We start from the raw sequence: 16,860 nt of genomic DNA, 5'->3' as shown, positions 1-16,860 counted from the left end.
AACGCGATAATAGTTGTTTCTAGTGGTGTGCGCTCGGCCGCGGACACGGCGAGCACGTTTTGTTCGCCGAGCTCGCCTCGAGTCGTGTACGAAAAGCTTCGTATGGATCGGCCGCGGCGAATCGGGGACGAGTATAAATTCAATTAAACGTCGCGTTAAGAGATCTAATTAGGAGTGTCGGTATCGTATCGGCGGGCTTAATGTCGCATAAAATTATGGTAATCGCGACAATAACGCGGCCGAAGCCGGGGATCGCGTGTAAAAGCTCTCGTGGGCACCGGATCGCACCGTGAAAACTTAATCGCGCGTGTGGGATATCTCGCGACCCACGTGGACTGCGAGCCGAGCCGGAGGCACGGCCGGAGCAACTGGAGCAACTGGAGCAACAGGCCCCCCCGATAGCGTCGCGAATAATGGAGCTAATCGCGAGCGATCCGGCCGCCTATCAATCCTCTTAACGCGCGGCAGAAGCTTGGGCGCGAGCTCTTTGGACGCACCTCGATTGATCCGCGGAACTGGATCAGCCGTTTCCTTCGAGGCGTTCGCGACGCGCGATCCGGCTCGTCCCGGTCCTCTTCGAGGCGTTCGCGACGCGCGAATCGTTTTCCAATCGGCCGATCGATATTGAAAATCCGACGGGACTCGGTGCCGTCTCGGCGAAATTGCAAGCCGAAAGAGCGCCGAGCAAGTTTCTCCGCTCGTAAATCAGGTCGGCCTGCGCGCCTCGATACGATCAGAGAACTATGAAGACCATCACGCGATCTTCGTGTCGAAACACGTCGGAGGAGAGGAGGATCCGTCGCTGGCCTGATTTTTCTGCGAGCGATCGCGGTGGCCGGTCGCTCGGCCGATTTTCCCTTCGTCGCGATTGCCGCTCCTCTCGAAGCTCGGGACCGCGTTAATCGTTATCATCTTCTCCATTTCTTTTTCTTTCTTCGTTTAATTGTCGAGCGATACGGTGTCGCGCGGGATCGTTCCAGACTCGCTGGCAAAAGGAGCTCGGCCGAACCGCGCGCGCAATATGGCTCGCTCGCCGTGCAACACAGGCCGAGCAGCGGATATATAGTATCGGAGCAGTCGGCACGTAGCTCCAATCAAAACTGCTTTCTCCCGTGGCCCGGAGGTTGGCATAACTGACCCTAGCGGCGCGTTCCAGAGATTGATTGCCTTGCCGATAATTAGCCTAGCACGACCGGCGCACCGGACCTTTGTCTCGACGGCTGACCCTGCGCCACCCTCGCGCTCGGACCCGATGGAATTCCCTGGCGAATCGAGATTTCGGAAAAATGGCTCGGTCTACGACGATTCCACGGACCATTCATCGTCGAACGATCCTCGTTACGAAACGATCCGGACGACGCGTGGCCGCGGACGAGTTTGCTAGTTTCTAGAGAGCGCTGGCGCGGGCGCGGGCACGGCGCTGTAGAGGATAGAGCCAGTTTCTGCGTCTTCCGATGATGGAAAGCGAAACGAAGGCGAGGCGGACGAACTCTGACCAAATTAGGAGCTGCCGCCGCTCCGAGCAGAAAATTCAGTGAAAACCGAGCTGCCGGCTCTCTGCCTTGCCTTTCGCGAAAACCACTGCGGAGGGGACGTGGATAACGATGCCTCGCAATCCTCGATTCTAATTCTGTCTAAGATTCTTTCTGCGGGCTATGGAGCGTCTATTCTCAGACGTTCGATCGCTCTTTCTCAGTCGCGTAACAATGGTGCGTGCAAAATTCATATTAACTGTGACAAACCTTTCAGACCTTGTATGAAATCTTTAGGTGCATATTTTCGATATGCAGTCCCATTAGAATAAGTCGGACAACCAATACTCGCATAGAAGACACCCTGTATGTACTCCAAGTCCAAGTCTAGGTTTTAGTAGACACAATATTCGATAACGAAGCGCGCTGGCCAAAAGTCGGAAATATTGTTAATTAACTTCGTCCCTTTATGTATTCAGAGGCAATTCGATTAGGCGGCGCGTTGCCGAGCACGGGTCCCTCGGATTTGCCTGGTGTCGCGGGCGGCGCAGCCCGTCCTGAACGAGGATAAAACGAGAATGAAGCGCGAATAAACGGCGAGGCGAGGCGCGGCGCGGCGCGGCGCGGCGAAAGGAGCGGGGACTCGCGTCGCCCCGACGCGTGCAGGAAGGGCCGCCGCGAGGCTTTAAGAGGCAGCTCACAAAGGGCAGGCACGGCGCGCGAGAGAAGGCCGGTGAAAAAAGGAGCAGCGACGCGCGTACGGGACATAACTCGCGAATAATGCGCCGTTTTATACGGGCGTACGTGAGCGAGTCGTAAGCAAATGCATTTCGCGGGAGCGGGCCTTAAGTCGGGCCCTGCATCAGCGCGGCCGGCCCCGCGCGCCGTCGCTCCGCACCGCTCCGCGCCGCGCCGCGTCGTTACGGCGGAGACGCGCTCGTTAAAGCCCTCGTACGGAGGCGCGCGCGAGCCTCGATCCTTCTACTCTCGCGCGTCCTCTTATCCTGATCGCGCACCGGGCATGTTTAACAAGAACCCGCGCCGGCCGCTCCTCTCGTCTTCATTCAATATTGTTCAATTAAAAACTCGTAAAGTTCTTTGATACCGGTGGCCGGGGGGAACCCGGGGACTCTCCGCGTCCGAGAACACCGCCCTTTCGCCCCGGATAATCCCCCATGGAATTACGAACGATTTCGCGTGATGCGAGCAATTTCCCTCGCCGACGAACGAGCCGGCCCGGCATCACGATAAAAAGTACACCTCTCTCTCTCTCTCTCTCTCTCTCTCTCTCTCCTTCGCTTCGTCCTCCTACTCCGCCGTCGTAGTCGTTGTTGCGAGTTCTCTTCTTCCTCTTTTTCTTCCACTTCTTCTTCGTCTTCTTGCTGAAATCCGGCAATTTAGATATCACGAGAAAAGCGACCGTGATCTCCAAGATTCGAGGAATCGCTGAGAAATACGCGTTCCATCGACTTCTTGTCATCTAAAATCGAGTCCAGTGTTCGAAAGTATCGTTCTTTGGTTAGCTATTTTCTAGTTTTTCGAAAGAATCGCATAATTCTTACGCAAGAATACCGACTTCGATAGAACGATGCTGAACGATCGAATCGAACGTACAATTTCCCATCGGATCGGCGATCGACCCGACAATGCGTGAATTACGCAAGTCCCCCTTGGCAACGGGCGCCGACATCTGGGAACACGGAACACCTATATCTTACGAGAGTCTCGTGAATCAAGATGGGGTCGTCGCCGATCCCATGCACTCGATTGTGCAACTCCTCGCGTCCAATTAAGAATCAACAATGAGATCGACTCTGAGAATAGCTCATAAAATTCTGAAGACGTTCGGCGTCGGTTCTCCTCCGGGAATCGAGAGGAATCCGCCGCGAGCCTCGCGCCGAGAGAAATTCCGGGGGGGAAGATCGCGCTCCTTTCTCCAGCCGATCGCTCAAAATACCGATTCGGCCGATACGATTTCGAGCGGATAAGGCACTCGGTGGCGCCGTAAATAGTTCTTTGAATTTCCCGCGAACGCTTCGGGGATCGTTAACGAGACGGTGCCTTTCGCCGGCGAATCGAGATCGCGCCGCGATCCACATCGAACAATTACCCGCGAAAGTGCCTCGAGCGGAGAGGCACAATGCGGCGGCGGCGGCGGCTGCATCGAGACCTGTGCCACGGAAAAGTCTGAAATTCTGCTCGGCGTTTTCATCGCTCGAATTAGTATGATTAGACTATCTAGTCGCAGCCGTTCAGGGTCCGACGCGGTTCCATTGTGGCTGCGATCATGGGCGCACCAGTGAAAGCATAACATTAGAGACGCGCTACTTATTTTTCCGCGAAAACCGGGACAGTCGGCGAAAAAGAAATGGAAAGAAAAAACGGGGAGAAAGAGAAACGGGGATCGAGGGGGATCGGGATGAGGAGCCGGGAGGCGCGCAGACAAACTCGGGCAGAAAAGGGGGAGGCATCGAGCCGGCACCGTTTGTCTCCATTATGATGCAAATGAACGCGGTTCGAGGAATTTCGCGGCGCGGCCTCGATTTTTTCCGCGGATCGCCGGTTCATTAGAGTGTGCCGATTTCTTCGCTCCGCCTCGGCCCGGCCCGCCACCGGCCCGCCACCGGCCCTGGGAAAATATCTTGGTGCGCGAATTCCCTCGGCCACGCGCGATCCAGGCCAGCTTCGTTCGCAAGAACAAATTAAGCCGGCGCGAGCGTTAATTGGGTAATTAACCGGGCCCGTGGCGTAACCCGCGAGAATTAAATTCGATCGCCTCGCCTCGCCTCGCCTCGCCTCGATGGTAGCTGGGACATCTCGGTGGAACGACTTTTCGCCGAACTTCGTCTCGATCTACCCTTAATCCATTTGCATCACAAGGGGTTAATTAGGGAAATAAGGGGAAACTCGCACAGTTTATAATTGCAACACAGTTCTTCGTTCGGCAAAAATTTAGGGAGAAATTGTTCCGAAAAGTTTGCTACTTCTAAAAGCCTTCTAATTCTCGCTAATTATATGCAGGAAATTGTTTCCAGCTCGAATTACCTATGCACACGTAGTAGTCTACCGATAAGCGTTACGCCAACAACCAACATTTTGTACATATTGCTAGTAGGTTCGCGGCCATGAAAATTGCACGGCGAACGCGAGAGGCTGTATTACGATTCCTGAATGGAGGCATTGTTCAAATTTGAAACAGAAGTTGCAATTAAGAAGATTACCACTCGACGAGACGGCACGCTAGCGACAATCGGCCTTGGAAGCGTTCCTAATGAAGCGAGTCCGAGCAGTTTTACTAAGAAAGAGCAGCGGCGATCGCGGTGTACACGAAGATTGTCGACTCGTGACAAGTAGTCTCGCTGCGCCCAGAAATAGCGTTTAGAATCGAGATGGTATCGAGCGGCTTGTAAAGCGGACGCAATAGAGATCGCGAGTAATTCGTGATTCGATTTAGCCTCGTAAAGTTCGAATGAAAGCGACATGAAAATCGAGTCAGAGTATTAGAGACAAAAGGGGGGCCGGCCGTCTGTGCGGCCTGCGAAAACTTGGCGCGCGTGCAAAGCGTATTCGATCCAATTTCAGCGCAACGGCGCCGATAAACCAACTGCGATCTATCTATCGTGCCGTGTGCGCCGGGTGGAGTTAAACTTTGCCCGCGCGCCTCGGTCTCCAATTTCGCGCAGCTAATAGATCACGGGCCTATTAGGAGCCGCGCTGGCACGAACGTCGGGCTTGATAAAACAGAAATTGACCGCGCGTAGGTACCGCGCGCGGCGTGGGACGAGGTCAGCCGACAAAAGGAAAGCGGCCGCCGCCGGTTCTTTTCTTCACCTGATAACGCTGTTTTCTCGGCTACAAAGAGCCCGGGTCTCGCACAATGAGGTATGCCGGTTACGCAATGCAACCGTGCGTGCGCGATTGTGCAACGAGATTGCAGTGCCGCTTGGTTCCGAAAACCGAGCGACGTTATCGCCTAAACGATAAACACCGATCGGCCGCCTGCTCCTCCGCGAAAACAACACCTGGAAATCGGCGGAGGTACGCGCGACACGTGTCAACAATTTCGTCGGTGCTCGCATCGGCGAACGAGCGGACGCGCTGACGTAGCATGACTCCGTCAGCGTTGGCGTCGGCGCCATACACAAGCACCGTCACGCTCGTTATGCAACTAATCGCTGACCTGGCTCGGGGGACTCTCGTCAACGTCGACGATACAAAACGAATTTTTGTTGATTCTCTCGACGCGCTCGAGGCAGTGAAAAGCCGCCGGGTACCGTTCGGCTGCCGCATTATGCAACGAAACGCGCTTAAAAAGACGACGCTGCCGAGGCCTTATCGGCCCCCGGAGTCAGTGCTCCTTATCGCCCGCGGGCATTAAAGCAGCGACGGCGACGAGAAATGGCCCGATCCGTTCATTTATTTTATTGCGCGCTCGGGGATCGCCTTCCATATTTTAACGCCGCTTCGACGTTGCGACGAAACGACCAAACGACGTTAGGATTGCCACGGATTATCGGGGGTTGCAGTTTTCTACTGCGATTCAAACCGAGACGAGAGTACTAGTATCGAGACGGTGAAAAAGACTCAAATAACTATACCAATCCTGACGACCATTTGCTAGATCAGAGCGACTTCCAAAATATAAAACAATTTGAGCTTGATTGATAATGCGTTACCGACTCGCGTTACCTTACATTACCTTACGTTATCTTAGGTTGCGTTGCATTGCGTTACGTTGTTACGCGCCGCTCGCGCCGGCCAGTCTGTAAAAGCCTCTGAGGCCTCCAGGCGACTTCTAATTCGAATTATTTACTTTCTCCGGTGTCTCGCAGAGAAACGGCCGAGATTTACGAGTTTGCGTCTCGCGCAATCTACTCCCGATGTTACAGCCAAAAAGGTGGATACAATCCTCGAGGACAAAAAACACTTCGTCCACTTTCCAGTATTAATTTCTTCACTTTTTCTGTTTTCTAACGAAGACTGCTAAAACACCGAACAACGCGTTTTATCAGCCTTGTAACTTAACATTGAAGAGAACAGATTGAACTGTTTGTTTAATTCGTACATTTGAACGAAGCGTTTGATCTTATTTCCAGCGGTTCGCCAAGGAAGACCGCCGACAAAACCGCCGCCGAGCCTACGCGTATTATGCAAATTCGATGAAAATCGGCGCGCGCAAAGCTCGATGTATCCCCCTCCGTCAGTATGATTGCCGGTGACGTCAATTAATGAATTTTCGCCCCGGCAGATAACGTTGGATTTCGTTCGCCGGCAATCGTTGCTGCCATGTTCGATCGAATTGATGGACATGCCTATTAGACCTAATGGACGAAGTTTGCATTCGGAATTAGCGCGAAGAGTGTACCCGATAGGCCGGTATTAATATTCTGTCGGTGGTTAAGCACTCGGGATCTATCATCGGGGGATCGAAGGAGCGCCGAGCGGAGCCGGGGAGCCGCGGTGGATGACTGCTGCCACAGCCGAGACACGTCGCAGCGATAAGGATTTTTACCGGCGAGGATAATTCGATGATTTAAAGACCTTTCGCCGGCGGAACATCGTTTTCCGCCGAGCCGGTTCGGCTATACGTAACTCGGCGGTGTTCGATGTGTACTCGAGAACAACGTTCGTTTGTCTAACGATTCGCGCTCCAAAGATAGACCTCGCAGATACGAGAGCGCATCGGTGCACGATGCCATCGTAGTTGCAGTTTCAATCGCCGAAACGAGCGCGTTCGCAGAAAGCTAGAGAAATCTCGAAAAAGTCGTGTGGAAGACGCGAAGTTTAACCCTTTGCATTATAAAATTTAATTCTATGACTTATATGACAGATAATAGCTCTCAACAATTTTTTAAATATTAGCAAATTTGATTATTTCAAAACGTGGCACCATCATTTTTAGACGCGCCTGACAGTCGTCATTCGACCATAAAGGGTTAATAGCAACAATAAAAGAATGGTTTACGAGCGAACCACCCGCGACGATCGTCGACGAGAAAAAATTGTTTCGCGTAATTTTAATTATATTTAATTCTTCCTCCGCCGACGTTCAATTAAGTCTTTTATCGGAGGGGGAGAAAAAGGTCCGATCAAAATTTTTCATTTCTATGAACTGTAATAACAGGTGGCTGGAAGAGGTTTCTTCCCGGTGTCCAGTTTTTATCGATCCGATCCATAAAAATGTCGGTTTCACCGGGTTCCCCCCCGGTCCGCTCGCGATAATTGCCGGCCGGTTGGGTGGGGATAAAAGGCAGAAACGTGATTCCGCGATTATTAATTCGCCGTCGTTACTCGGTTATACGATCGTTCGGCGGCCGCAGCCTTAATTGTTGAAAAATTGGAGCGTCCGATTTTATTCGCTCCTTCTCGAGAACCGTAGATTATGGTTGATTTTAACGAGCGACCGACCGAGTGGCTCGCGCGGCTCGCGGCCGGAAGAGGAATATTCCTATTCTTCGTGGAACCGGTGAAAAACTCGCGGAAGGCCCGGTCGCAGCTGTCATAGAAAATCAAGGGAGAGTCTGTTGATCGAGGCCAAACACGGTCATCCATGAAACCGCTTTCTATTCGCGCGTTTCTCGTCGCGCCGCGCCGAGCCGAGCCGGCGGCGGGACTCGCGAGGCTTTAAAGAACGCCGCGGCAGAGGGATTCGATAATCGATCGTTTAAATTCGCGGAGCCGCCGACTTCCGCGTTGGATCGCGGGGTATGCGATCGATAACGCGGCAGGTGGATCGCGACGATCGGCCGCGCTATTCTCCGCGTCTCCGCGCGATTATCTCGAACTCTTGTTATTCTCAGGCTGCGAATTTTTCGCCCTCAAGAGAAAAATTCATGGGGCGTGCAGGTAACAGTACGATTCCGTCGCGGCTGGCAAATGAGACCGTCCTGCGCAATCACGTTGCACTCGAGGTAGCTTTTATCTCCGAGATAACAGTATAAATATGTACATACCTAATAGATAAACCATTTCAAGTCACACATATTTTATAATAATAGTAGTTAGCTATTGTCTCCTGAAATGTATATTAAAGTTACCGAAGCGAAATTTATTTTTATTCAATTAATCTCCGAAATTTCGAATAAAAATTAACAGAAATCCATTCCCAGTCTTGCCAGCTACAGCGTGCACGGTTTATCGCGACCTGCCGTTTACAAGCGCAATAAACGCATAAAATCTAAACTGCGATTATTTAGAACAGTTATCTCGCCGTAACGGGAGAAGTCGGGAACACACGACTCGCACGGCGCGATAAACGCGATCGATCAAAACGAGGCGATAGGATCGATTTTCTGGCACGTTATCTCTGAACGACCGGAACACGTGCTAAAGACCGTCGATTTTCACGGCGCTCGCGCCGCAGGGACATTTATTAACCAGCGTGATTTCTCTAATTTCGCTGTAACGAAGACGTCCGGCGCGAAGGAAATCGCGTCTCGCTAACTGAGAGAGAGAGGGAGAGAGAGAGAGAGAGAGAGAGAGAGAGAGAGAGACGGAGTGAGGCGGGAGATCGCGGGTCAGCGCAACAGCGCCGGTCAATATACAATAAATCTCTCGGTTTTCAATGAACGCGTGTCCCGGCGGCCATCGGAGCCGCGGGAAACTGCGGCGCGGCCCGCGAGATCGCCGATTCCGTTGATCGATCCGCGGGTGTCCGCGGGTGTCCGCGGGGCAGGGAAAAATCGGATACGAGACGCGTTAAGGATCGTAGATACGTCGCTCGCGGGAGAAAGTTTAGAAAGGAACGAGATCCGTTCGCGGTCGTAAATATAAAGCAAGGAAAAAGAACCGGGGACCGGGATCGACGTCGGCTTGTGTTTGCATTTTACAAGTCACGTTCCGCGCGGGCCTTGCCGTGGGACCGAACGAAACCGACGAAAATCGGGAATCGGTAAGGAGAGCGTTCGCGGAGCTATTTACGGGGAATAAACGAACGTAAACGAACGTAAACGAACGGGTCCGAACGAGCGATCGGCGATATTCGTTTCGGGCCGTCGACGATACCGTGCCGCCCCGAGATCCTCGCTTTCACGATAATGAGAAAATTGCGGGAGGTTCGATCGATCTTGTAACACGATCGGGGGCCCGATCATAGAGTGTCGATAACGCGGCGGCGACCCCTCGAGGCATCGAAACGGAAGTGATCGATGGGCTCGACGTAGCATTTCCGATCTACACCTCCGATCGTTCCTCGATCGCTTCCGCGGGGCCCGACCGAACGGTAACTTGCGGTAACTTGCGGTAACATGGTCCACGCGTTGCCAGTCGCGAATACACCGGCATGGCCAAGAGAGCCAAGAGAAACTAAGAGAAACGGAGACGGAGCTCGTCTAGCGACGCCGGCTTCCCGATTCATTAATTTCCGCTTACCTTCGTCCGGTTCAGCGGGTTCGAGAAGTCCCAGTCCGGGGCGACGAACAAATATCCGCATTTCGAAATCTTCCTCGTTGCCTGAAACAGAAAAATGGTCTGCTGTTAGATTGCTACCACGGGAACAACGATACCGCTAATGACTCGAGCCTGCGCGAGGCGATTCGAGTGCATAGAGGTCTCCTCTCTCGAGACCGTAGAAGTCTCTCATGAACGAAAGACAGAACCGCTTCTACAATAACGAGACACGACGCAAGAATCTCTGAACGTGCGCGTACTGCGGCGATATCGGACACTGAAAGTTTAAGTAGAAAGCAAATAGCAGCGATTATGAGACGCTGTAATTATCAACCACCGTGCACCGTGATTATTCCAATTATTAGAATCATGGCAATTAGCAGTCGCGAGAGCGGCGTACAATTATCGCGCGGACGATAATGAAACTGCTTCTGCCGCGTACGTGTGTCGCGAATGGACGACGGATCCCCAGGCAGAGCGAACCGTTACGTCACCTGGAAGCACCGATCTAATGGAGCTGAAAGTGATCCGTACACTTTATTCTCGTCTCTCTATAAATTAGTCGATCGAAACTCGGCGTCGGTGGCGAGCAGAATCTGCGAGAGCCGAGTTTCACTTTCGTCGGAACCACCGAAAACGGTGGTGCCGGGAGTTTATGAAAAAAGTTCCCGCGGCTGCATTCCACCGCATTCCGCGGCAAACTCGCGGAGACAATCGACCGCGAAAAGCAATCTGTCGGACGAACGAGGAGGCGATCCAGCCGGAGGCAGCTAATCAAACTTTCCGACAGCGCCGTGGCGTGCCGGATCGTCTTCAAACTCTATTATTATGTTTCGAGGAAGATTTAGGGGCAGCCATCGAGCACGGTGCGGGACAAAAATGTGGAATCCAGAGAAAGAAAGAGCTAGATGGATAAATAGATAGATGATAGATGGATAGATAGGTAGAGAGAGGAAAAGAGAAAGAGTGGGAGGGAGAAAAGGAACAGTGGACGTAGGACCGTGCCTAAAGAAGGGAACAGGACCCATTCGGCCAAGGAGAAAAGTCACGTGAGCCAGGTAGCTGCCTCCCAAGAATCTTAAATCGGCGGACCGCCTCTCGACAGACGTTTCCTCCCCAGTTTCCCGTAATTCCCCATTTTCACCCTTCGCAAGCAACTCGCGTCCGCCAGGAAAACTTTCGGAAGGGTGCATTAACTGGTTGTCAGCAGTAAGCTCCAGGAATTTAAGGTTTCCTGTATACCTAATCGCTCACGAGGAAGTCGATGGACGATGCTTGAAACACTAGAACACCGAAGAGACTCGCGTCAGCCTCGCCATTCATTCGTCTGCTCGAGAAAAGTATTGTTGCTCCGACGATTTTACAGCCACCGTTTGCAAAATTTTCTGCTCGTACGCCGCGCGTCTCGTCCGCCGTTTTCCCGCAGTTTTGCGCTTCCTCTGGGAAGGAGTGCATGTGGACGGGCACGGCTTTCCTTGGAAATATGTTAATCCAGTTCTCGGTACTTGTTTTACATCGCATTATCCCCTTGGGTGCACGCAGAAAACGTTTCCGTCGACGGGGAGAAACCGTGGCTTCGCTGTCCCCGTAGAACTCGCGTAGCGTTGCGTCGCAGTCGTAGAGTCGCGAAGGTTTTCTACGAAACCGAGATTACGTAAGTTCGTCCCACCTGCTGCTAAGCTACTGATAAAATGTTTTACCGTGTCGTGGAGCGAAATTTGTTGGTTATCGCGGAGCGCCACTATTGCGTCTCATATAATCGCACGAGTGCAGTCAACTTAGGATTGACTAAAGAACTAGAAAGAAACGTGTAAGAAGATTTCGGACCTCAAAGGGTTGAGGTGGTCTCTCCATCGTCGCTGAAATTCGACGGCAAGGGGCGAGTCGCGTTGCGCAAGGGTCGATACACTTTCCAAATATTTGCGAAGAAACCAAGATCTCGCTGCGGGGAGGAGAAGAAAACGGAGATGCAGGCGCGTCACTTTCGCTCGTTACGAAAGCTGCATCTGCGCCGTTCGCGAAGGGAACGAGCTACACGCCGCTACACGCCGGGGAACGCGATCTCGATTTTTAGCTGTTCGCCGAGCGGACTTTAAACCTCTGGAATCGCGTTGATCTCGTCGCGAGAGCGATTCTTTGGTTGAACAGCAGAGTTTCGCGTCGCTCCAGATTTCGGTGTAATTGATGCCGCGCGCTTAGGCAACCAGCGGAACATGATTAGAACGCGTTCAACCGATGCGACGCGACGCTCTCATAAACTAAAAATCCAGAGCCTGTTTTAACAAGCGTCGCGCGAGCGCGGTCAACAAAGCCTTGTTAAACGATTCGACACAGTTGTTCAATTTTTCCAAAACGCCAGCTGAATTCATTACACTTTTACTTTTTAAGCAGTAAAATCTGATTGGAATATATATTTTTATGTAGGCAAATTTTTAAATTTTTCTCATCTTCATTGGAGCTTCTAAAGTGTAAATTATATGACTAACAAGAAAGTTTGAGGCCAACGCAGCTGATGCATAAAGTTAACCATTTGCACTCGAAGCCATTTGTATCTCTGACACAATTTTTCTATCCGAGATCCAACATTGAAGATTCGATTATAGTTGGCGCGTTTGACGATTCGGAACAGTGCGCGACGACGCTTCCCTCGATCCGGTTTCTAATTCCCCCCGATCGGCTCGTATAAATTTCGATCGCGCTGATCAGCGGACCGATGAAATCGCCATCGCGACGGTCTCGTTTCGCGGAGAAGCGTGATCCTTGTATATCAGCCGTCCAATTTACGATAATGTCGCGATGCTAGATAGCGGCTCGCTCCGCACCGGGATTTCGGTCGGCCACTTTCGATCGCGTTTTAATCCCGCGGCCCGGCCGCCTCCTCCTCCTCCTCCTCCTCTCTCGTTATCCGTGGAATTTCTTTCGCGCTACTTTCTACGGAATCCTTATCGAAAACGACGCACGAAATTACACATCGCGCGAACGCTGGTAAATGTAAATCGGCAGAAAGTGCTCTCGGTGCGCGAACGCGCGCTCGCGGTCTTACTATACGTTCGACGAGCGAACAAAAGTCCCAGCGCGACGATTTCATCTCGCTTCTCGGGCAGCGCATGCTAATAGCCGGCGCTCGTTAAGATGTCGCTGAAAATTGATCGACCAGCGTAAGCCGCGCGGCAAAATCGTTCGGATAACTCGGCGCGGTTCGTAGCAATTTGCACCGGCGATCCTTATAGAACGCAGAGACACGGATCGCGATCGTGTAGCGTGATGTCAATCGCGCGCTCGTTTGCTCGGTGCTCAGGTTCCTTCAATTTCTTCCCGGTGGTGGTTGCGAGCCCGGTTCCGCGCTGTTCCAGTGAAAGTGTGTAGATACGGAATCGAAAAAAATGCTGTCCGAGCAATTTCTCGCGTCCAAGGAAATTACGGGATGATAATCGGCGGCGGTAAGACTCGTCGGCGGGAAAAATTGAGCGCATCGAATGGCTGTCGAATTTACGGGTCTCTCGGCCGGGAGACAACGGAGGGGATGAGTTATACGACTTTCTGCCGGGCCCTGCTTCGTCGACGAAAAAATCAAAGGCCGCGGCGCTCGGGCGGAGCGCGCCGGGACGAAGGGACGGCGAGCGGGGTGTCGGTGGCAAGAAGAGTAATACGTCTTCGGTTCTCGTGGCTGACGATCATTTTCCAGTGCGTGGCAATCACGAAACGAGGCGATCATCTGGCCGGCCGAGGCAAGAACGAGAATTCACTCTGCTTTATGGAGAAATAAAGTCGTGGCTGACCGGCTCGGCACGGCTCGGCGCGGCTCGCCTCGGCCGGGCTCTCGAGGCTCTTTCGAGACGGTCGGCGAGACTTCTCTCTCCTTCTCTCCTTCTCTCCCCCGGTGCCCCGGAGCCCGTCTTTCTTTCGAGAAAATTATGGTGCTGCCTTGTATGGGCTAAACAAAAGATCGCGGCCACCGACAAAAAGCCATCCGCGGTGCCTAAACGCGCGAGCACCGCGGAATTCCTATTGTGACCGCCTAACAGAAACCTTGTCCACGATAAACTAATTTACGCGGCGAGCTTTCCGTGCCTAAGCGGGAGCCGCGAGGAACCGAGACCGTTTCTTTTACCGTGATTCGATTACGCAGAGAAACAGTTTAGCTGATTTCTACCATTAATATTTAAACAGCGAACGAAGGGTTGACATCTAATGAACATAAATTTCCTGTCCGACACGGGAATTGATTACTAAGAAACAAAGGCTAATCAACGTTGCCGCGAAATAAATCGTAGTGCTAGGGATTAATAGCCGATCGCTGTTACTCGTTTTCTTCGTTTCTGGACAGTAATGTTCTTAGCGGAGCTGGTCTTTTCAATCATATCCTTTGCGTCAGTGGCGATCGATGGGATAAAACACGCTTGTGTTTCGTTTCACGAAATTTAATTCGCTGCGGGCCTTGCGAGAACTTTATACTTTTGCGATTTGAAATGAAAATAATCAGAGTCGAAGCCTGACAGGAAACAGACAGAGAATTTCAAAGAGCAGCTTCGGGCTCATCCGGATCGTTTTGTCGCCGCACGGAGCTAACCGAGGAACAAAGCGATTTTTGGGCCGCGATATCGCCAAGCTCTGTGTGTCGGCCTTTGCGAACCGTGTCCCGTTGGAGCGTGGCGGCGATAAAATTTCTGCGGCACGGTGGAACAGTTCGCCGGTAGTTTTCCGGCGCGCTTTTGTCCGCCCGGTAGGATGCGAGAACTGTTCGCGGTGGCGTGCGCGACAGTCTGGCCGGAAGTCAATTGTGAACGTGCGACGGGCGACGGGCGACGGGCGACGGGCGACGGGCGACGAGAGGCGGCGGCCCGGCGAGCGACAGGAAGCCGGCGCGCGGAGAGGCCGGACGGAAAGCCGGTTAAACAGAGCGTAGATTCGACGCGATCGATTCGAGCCGGCAAAAAGTCCGGATCGAGAGCCGGCCGTAGAGTTATCTCCGCGGATAGATCGAATAGAGAGAGGCGCAGCTCCGCCGAGGAATTCGCGATTTTACCGGGGTCTCCTCGTCGAACCGCGATTTTAATCGTTCCCGATGAATCAACTCGCGCCGCGAATTCCAGCCTTTGCGTTTCCCCGGTCGCCCCCCGGCCCCGATGCGAACAAAACCCCCCGGGGAATTATTTATTGTTGAATTGGATCCCGGATTCCTCGCTAATTTCGTTTGAATTTACTGCTTCGCGCATCGCGGTTCGACCGCGATCCGCCGCGCGATTACTCGCTGGCCGTTTTTAATTCCGGGAGCGGTCGGTCGAGAGCACCGCGTATGGTGTCCATGGAATCGAGAACAATGCGCCGGAAACTCGAGCATACTCAAAGTGGGGACATACTCAAATTGGGACAGGAACGAGACCTTTCCAAACGGCTCTTGCTGTCTCTTGTATAATTAACAAAATACTCTGGCGCGGAGAGATCGAAAGTAACAAGATCTTCGATAACATAGATTTTTGCTTTCTCGCGAAAAGGCGCGGATGCTCGAGCGAACGAATATCTCGACGTCGGTTTATTTCGCGAATTGCTCGGCGTGGCGTGGCGTGGCGCGGCGGTATCGAAAGCACGAACATGTCCGCAATCTATCAAGCTGTTCATCAAGAATTGAAATCGCAGCACGCTCCCGCGCCGAAGCGCCGAAACGATTCCATCCAGCTGAACGTTTCACTAGAGGACCGCCGATCTCGGCCGAGTATCGCGCTTTCTTCGAACAAAGCGAGCGTCTCAATACGCCTGGACGCGAGCGAGCGAGCGAGCGAGCGGGCGCGCGCGCGCGAGAGAGCCGCAGCCGTCTTGCCAGCGTATCCGAGGCCAATTTATTCATCCGCTGACCCAATCGCGAGCAAGCGAGCAACACCTCGGCTCCCACGAGCGAGGCCCGACCGATACTAATTAATATCGCAATCTCGATCGATGCCTCTATAAATCATCCCCGAGACAGACTCAGCCCGGTCTCTCGCGCTCTCTCTCTTTCTCTTCTTCTCTCACCCTCTTCGTTGCTCGCTCCGTTTGGCCTGCGGTGCTAATCCGTCGGCCGGACGATCGATCGACGCTGATTTACTAATCCGAGGTCGAAGGAACGGCGCGCGGCAGCCTGCCGGGACGACGTTGCACAATCGACGGGACACTTGTCTCGCGATTGCCAATAATTGGACAGCAGGTTGATCGCGGGGGAAGGTGGCAAGAGGGGTTGGCCAGCTTCCTCGGAGGTAGACCTTGACACGGTTCGGCCGAGTCCTTGCCAGTCCTTAAGCTCTAAACGCGACCCAGATGCGAGCCCACTCTCGCGCCTCTAATCTCTAATAAGGTCGAGTCACGGAGCTGCTGGATGCTCGAGACGTTCGAAGCTCGATGGGCGTAGGTGCGCCGCCGTGCGGGGATTGTCCGGGACCGTGGAACGTCGGGAACGTCGAGAACGTGCGCGGAGAACGTCGAGAGCAAAGAGACAACAGCCTTTATTAAGGCAATTAAAGATCAGGCTGGTTTCGCCACCTCGTTAGCCAATCAGAGCGTGACGCGGCCGACGCCCGGCCAATCAGGAAATCCCGTTGCACAGAGCTCCAAGGTGCACGACCTGGCTATAGGAAGCTGCCGAAGATCAAAGTCTCTCCGGGCGGTCGATATGCCGGGGACGATGGTCTGCGAGCGCGAAAATAGCCGAAGGGGAGAACGGTGGAAAGTAAAAGCCGTGTTTCCGCAGCGGCGGCCGCGGCCGCGGCCGGTGAGAGAAAGAGCATGGCGTCTTCGATTCCAGGTTTTTCGTTTCCCAGGCAATTACTTTATCGACTAATCTACGTTCGATTCTTTCCAGCAGGGTTCATACGACCCGCGCGATCGCAAGCGCACGGCAGACGGCGGTCGCGGCACACACGGTATGCGCGCGTCTCGCTCGTCGGCCGCCAGGCCGATTGTTTCCTCTCTTTTTACCGATAATCTTGTATAATCCCGCGACCGCGGGTTTCTCGGAAGCGGTCCGGGG

The 16,860-nt window shown here is 53.2% G+C and overlaps 1 protein-coding gene across 7 annotated transcripts in view; it reads right to left on the bottom strand.

Annotated features, from left to right (window-relative positions):
* Osp (myosin phosphatase Rho interacting protein outspread) overlaps positions 1-16,860 on the bottom strand; it is a 150,086-nt gene that overhangs the window by 95,096 nt on the left and 38,130 nt on the right. For all 7 annotated transcript variants that reach the window (XM_078188528.1, XM_078188532.1, XM_078188533.1 and 4 more), the window contains exon 2: positions 9,843-9,923. In XM_078188528.1, the coding sequence (XP_078044654.1) occupies positions 9,843-9,923 (81 nt within the window). The remainder of the gene's footprint in view (positions 1-9,842; positions 9,924-16,860) is intronic.

This window comes from Augochlora pura, chromosome 8 (genome assembly GCF_028453695.1).
Source record: "Augochlora pura isolate Apur16 chromosome 8, APUR_v2.2.1, whole genome shotgun sequence".
NCBI lineage: Eukaryota > Metazoa > Arthropoda > Insecta > Hymenoptera > Halictidae > Augochlora > Augochlora pura.
The sequence above is the reverse complement of the archived record's forward strand: the minus strand, read 5'-3'. Positions and strand labels throughout refer to the sequence as shown.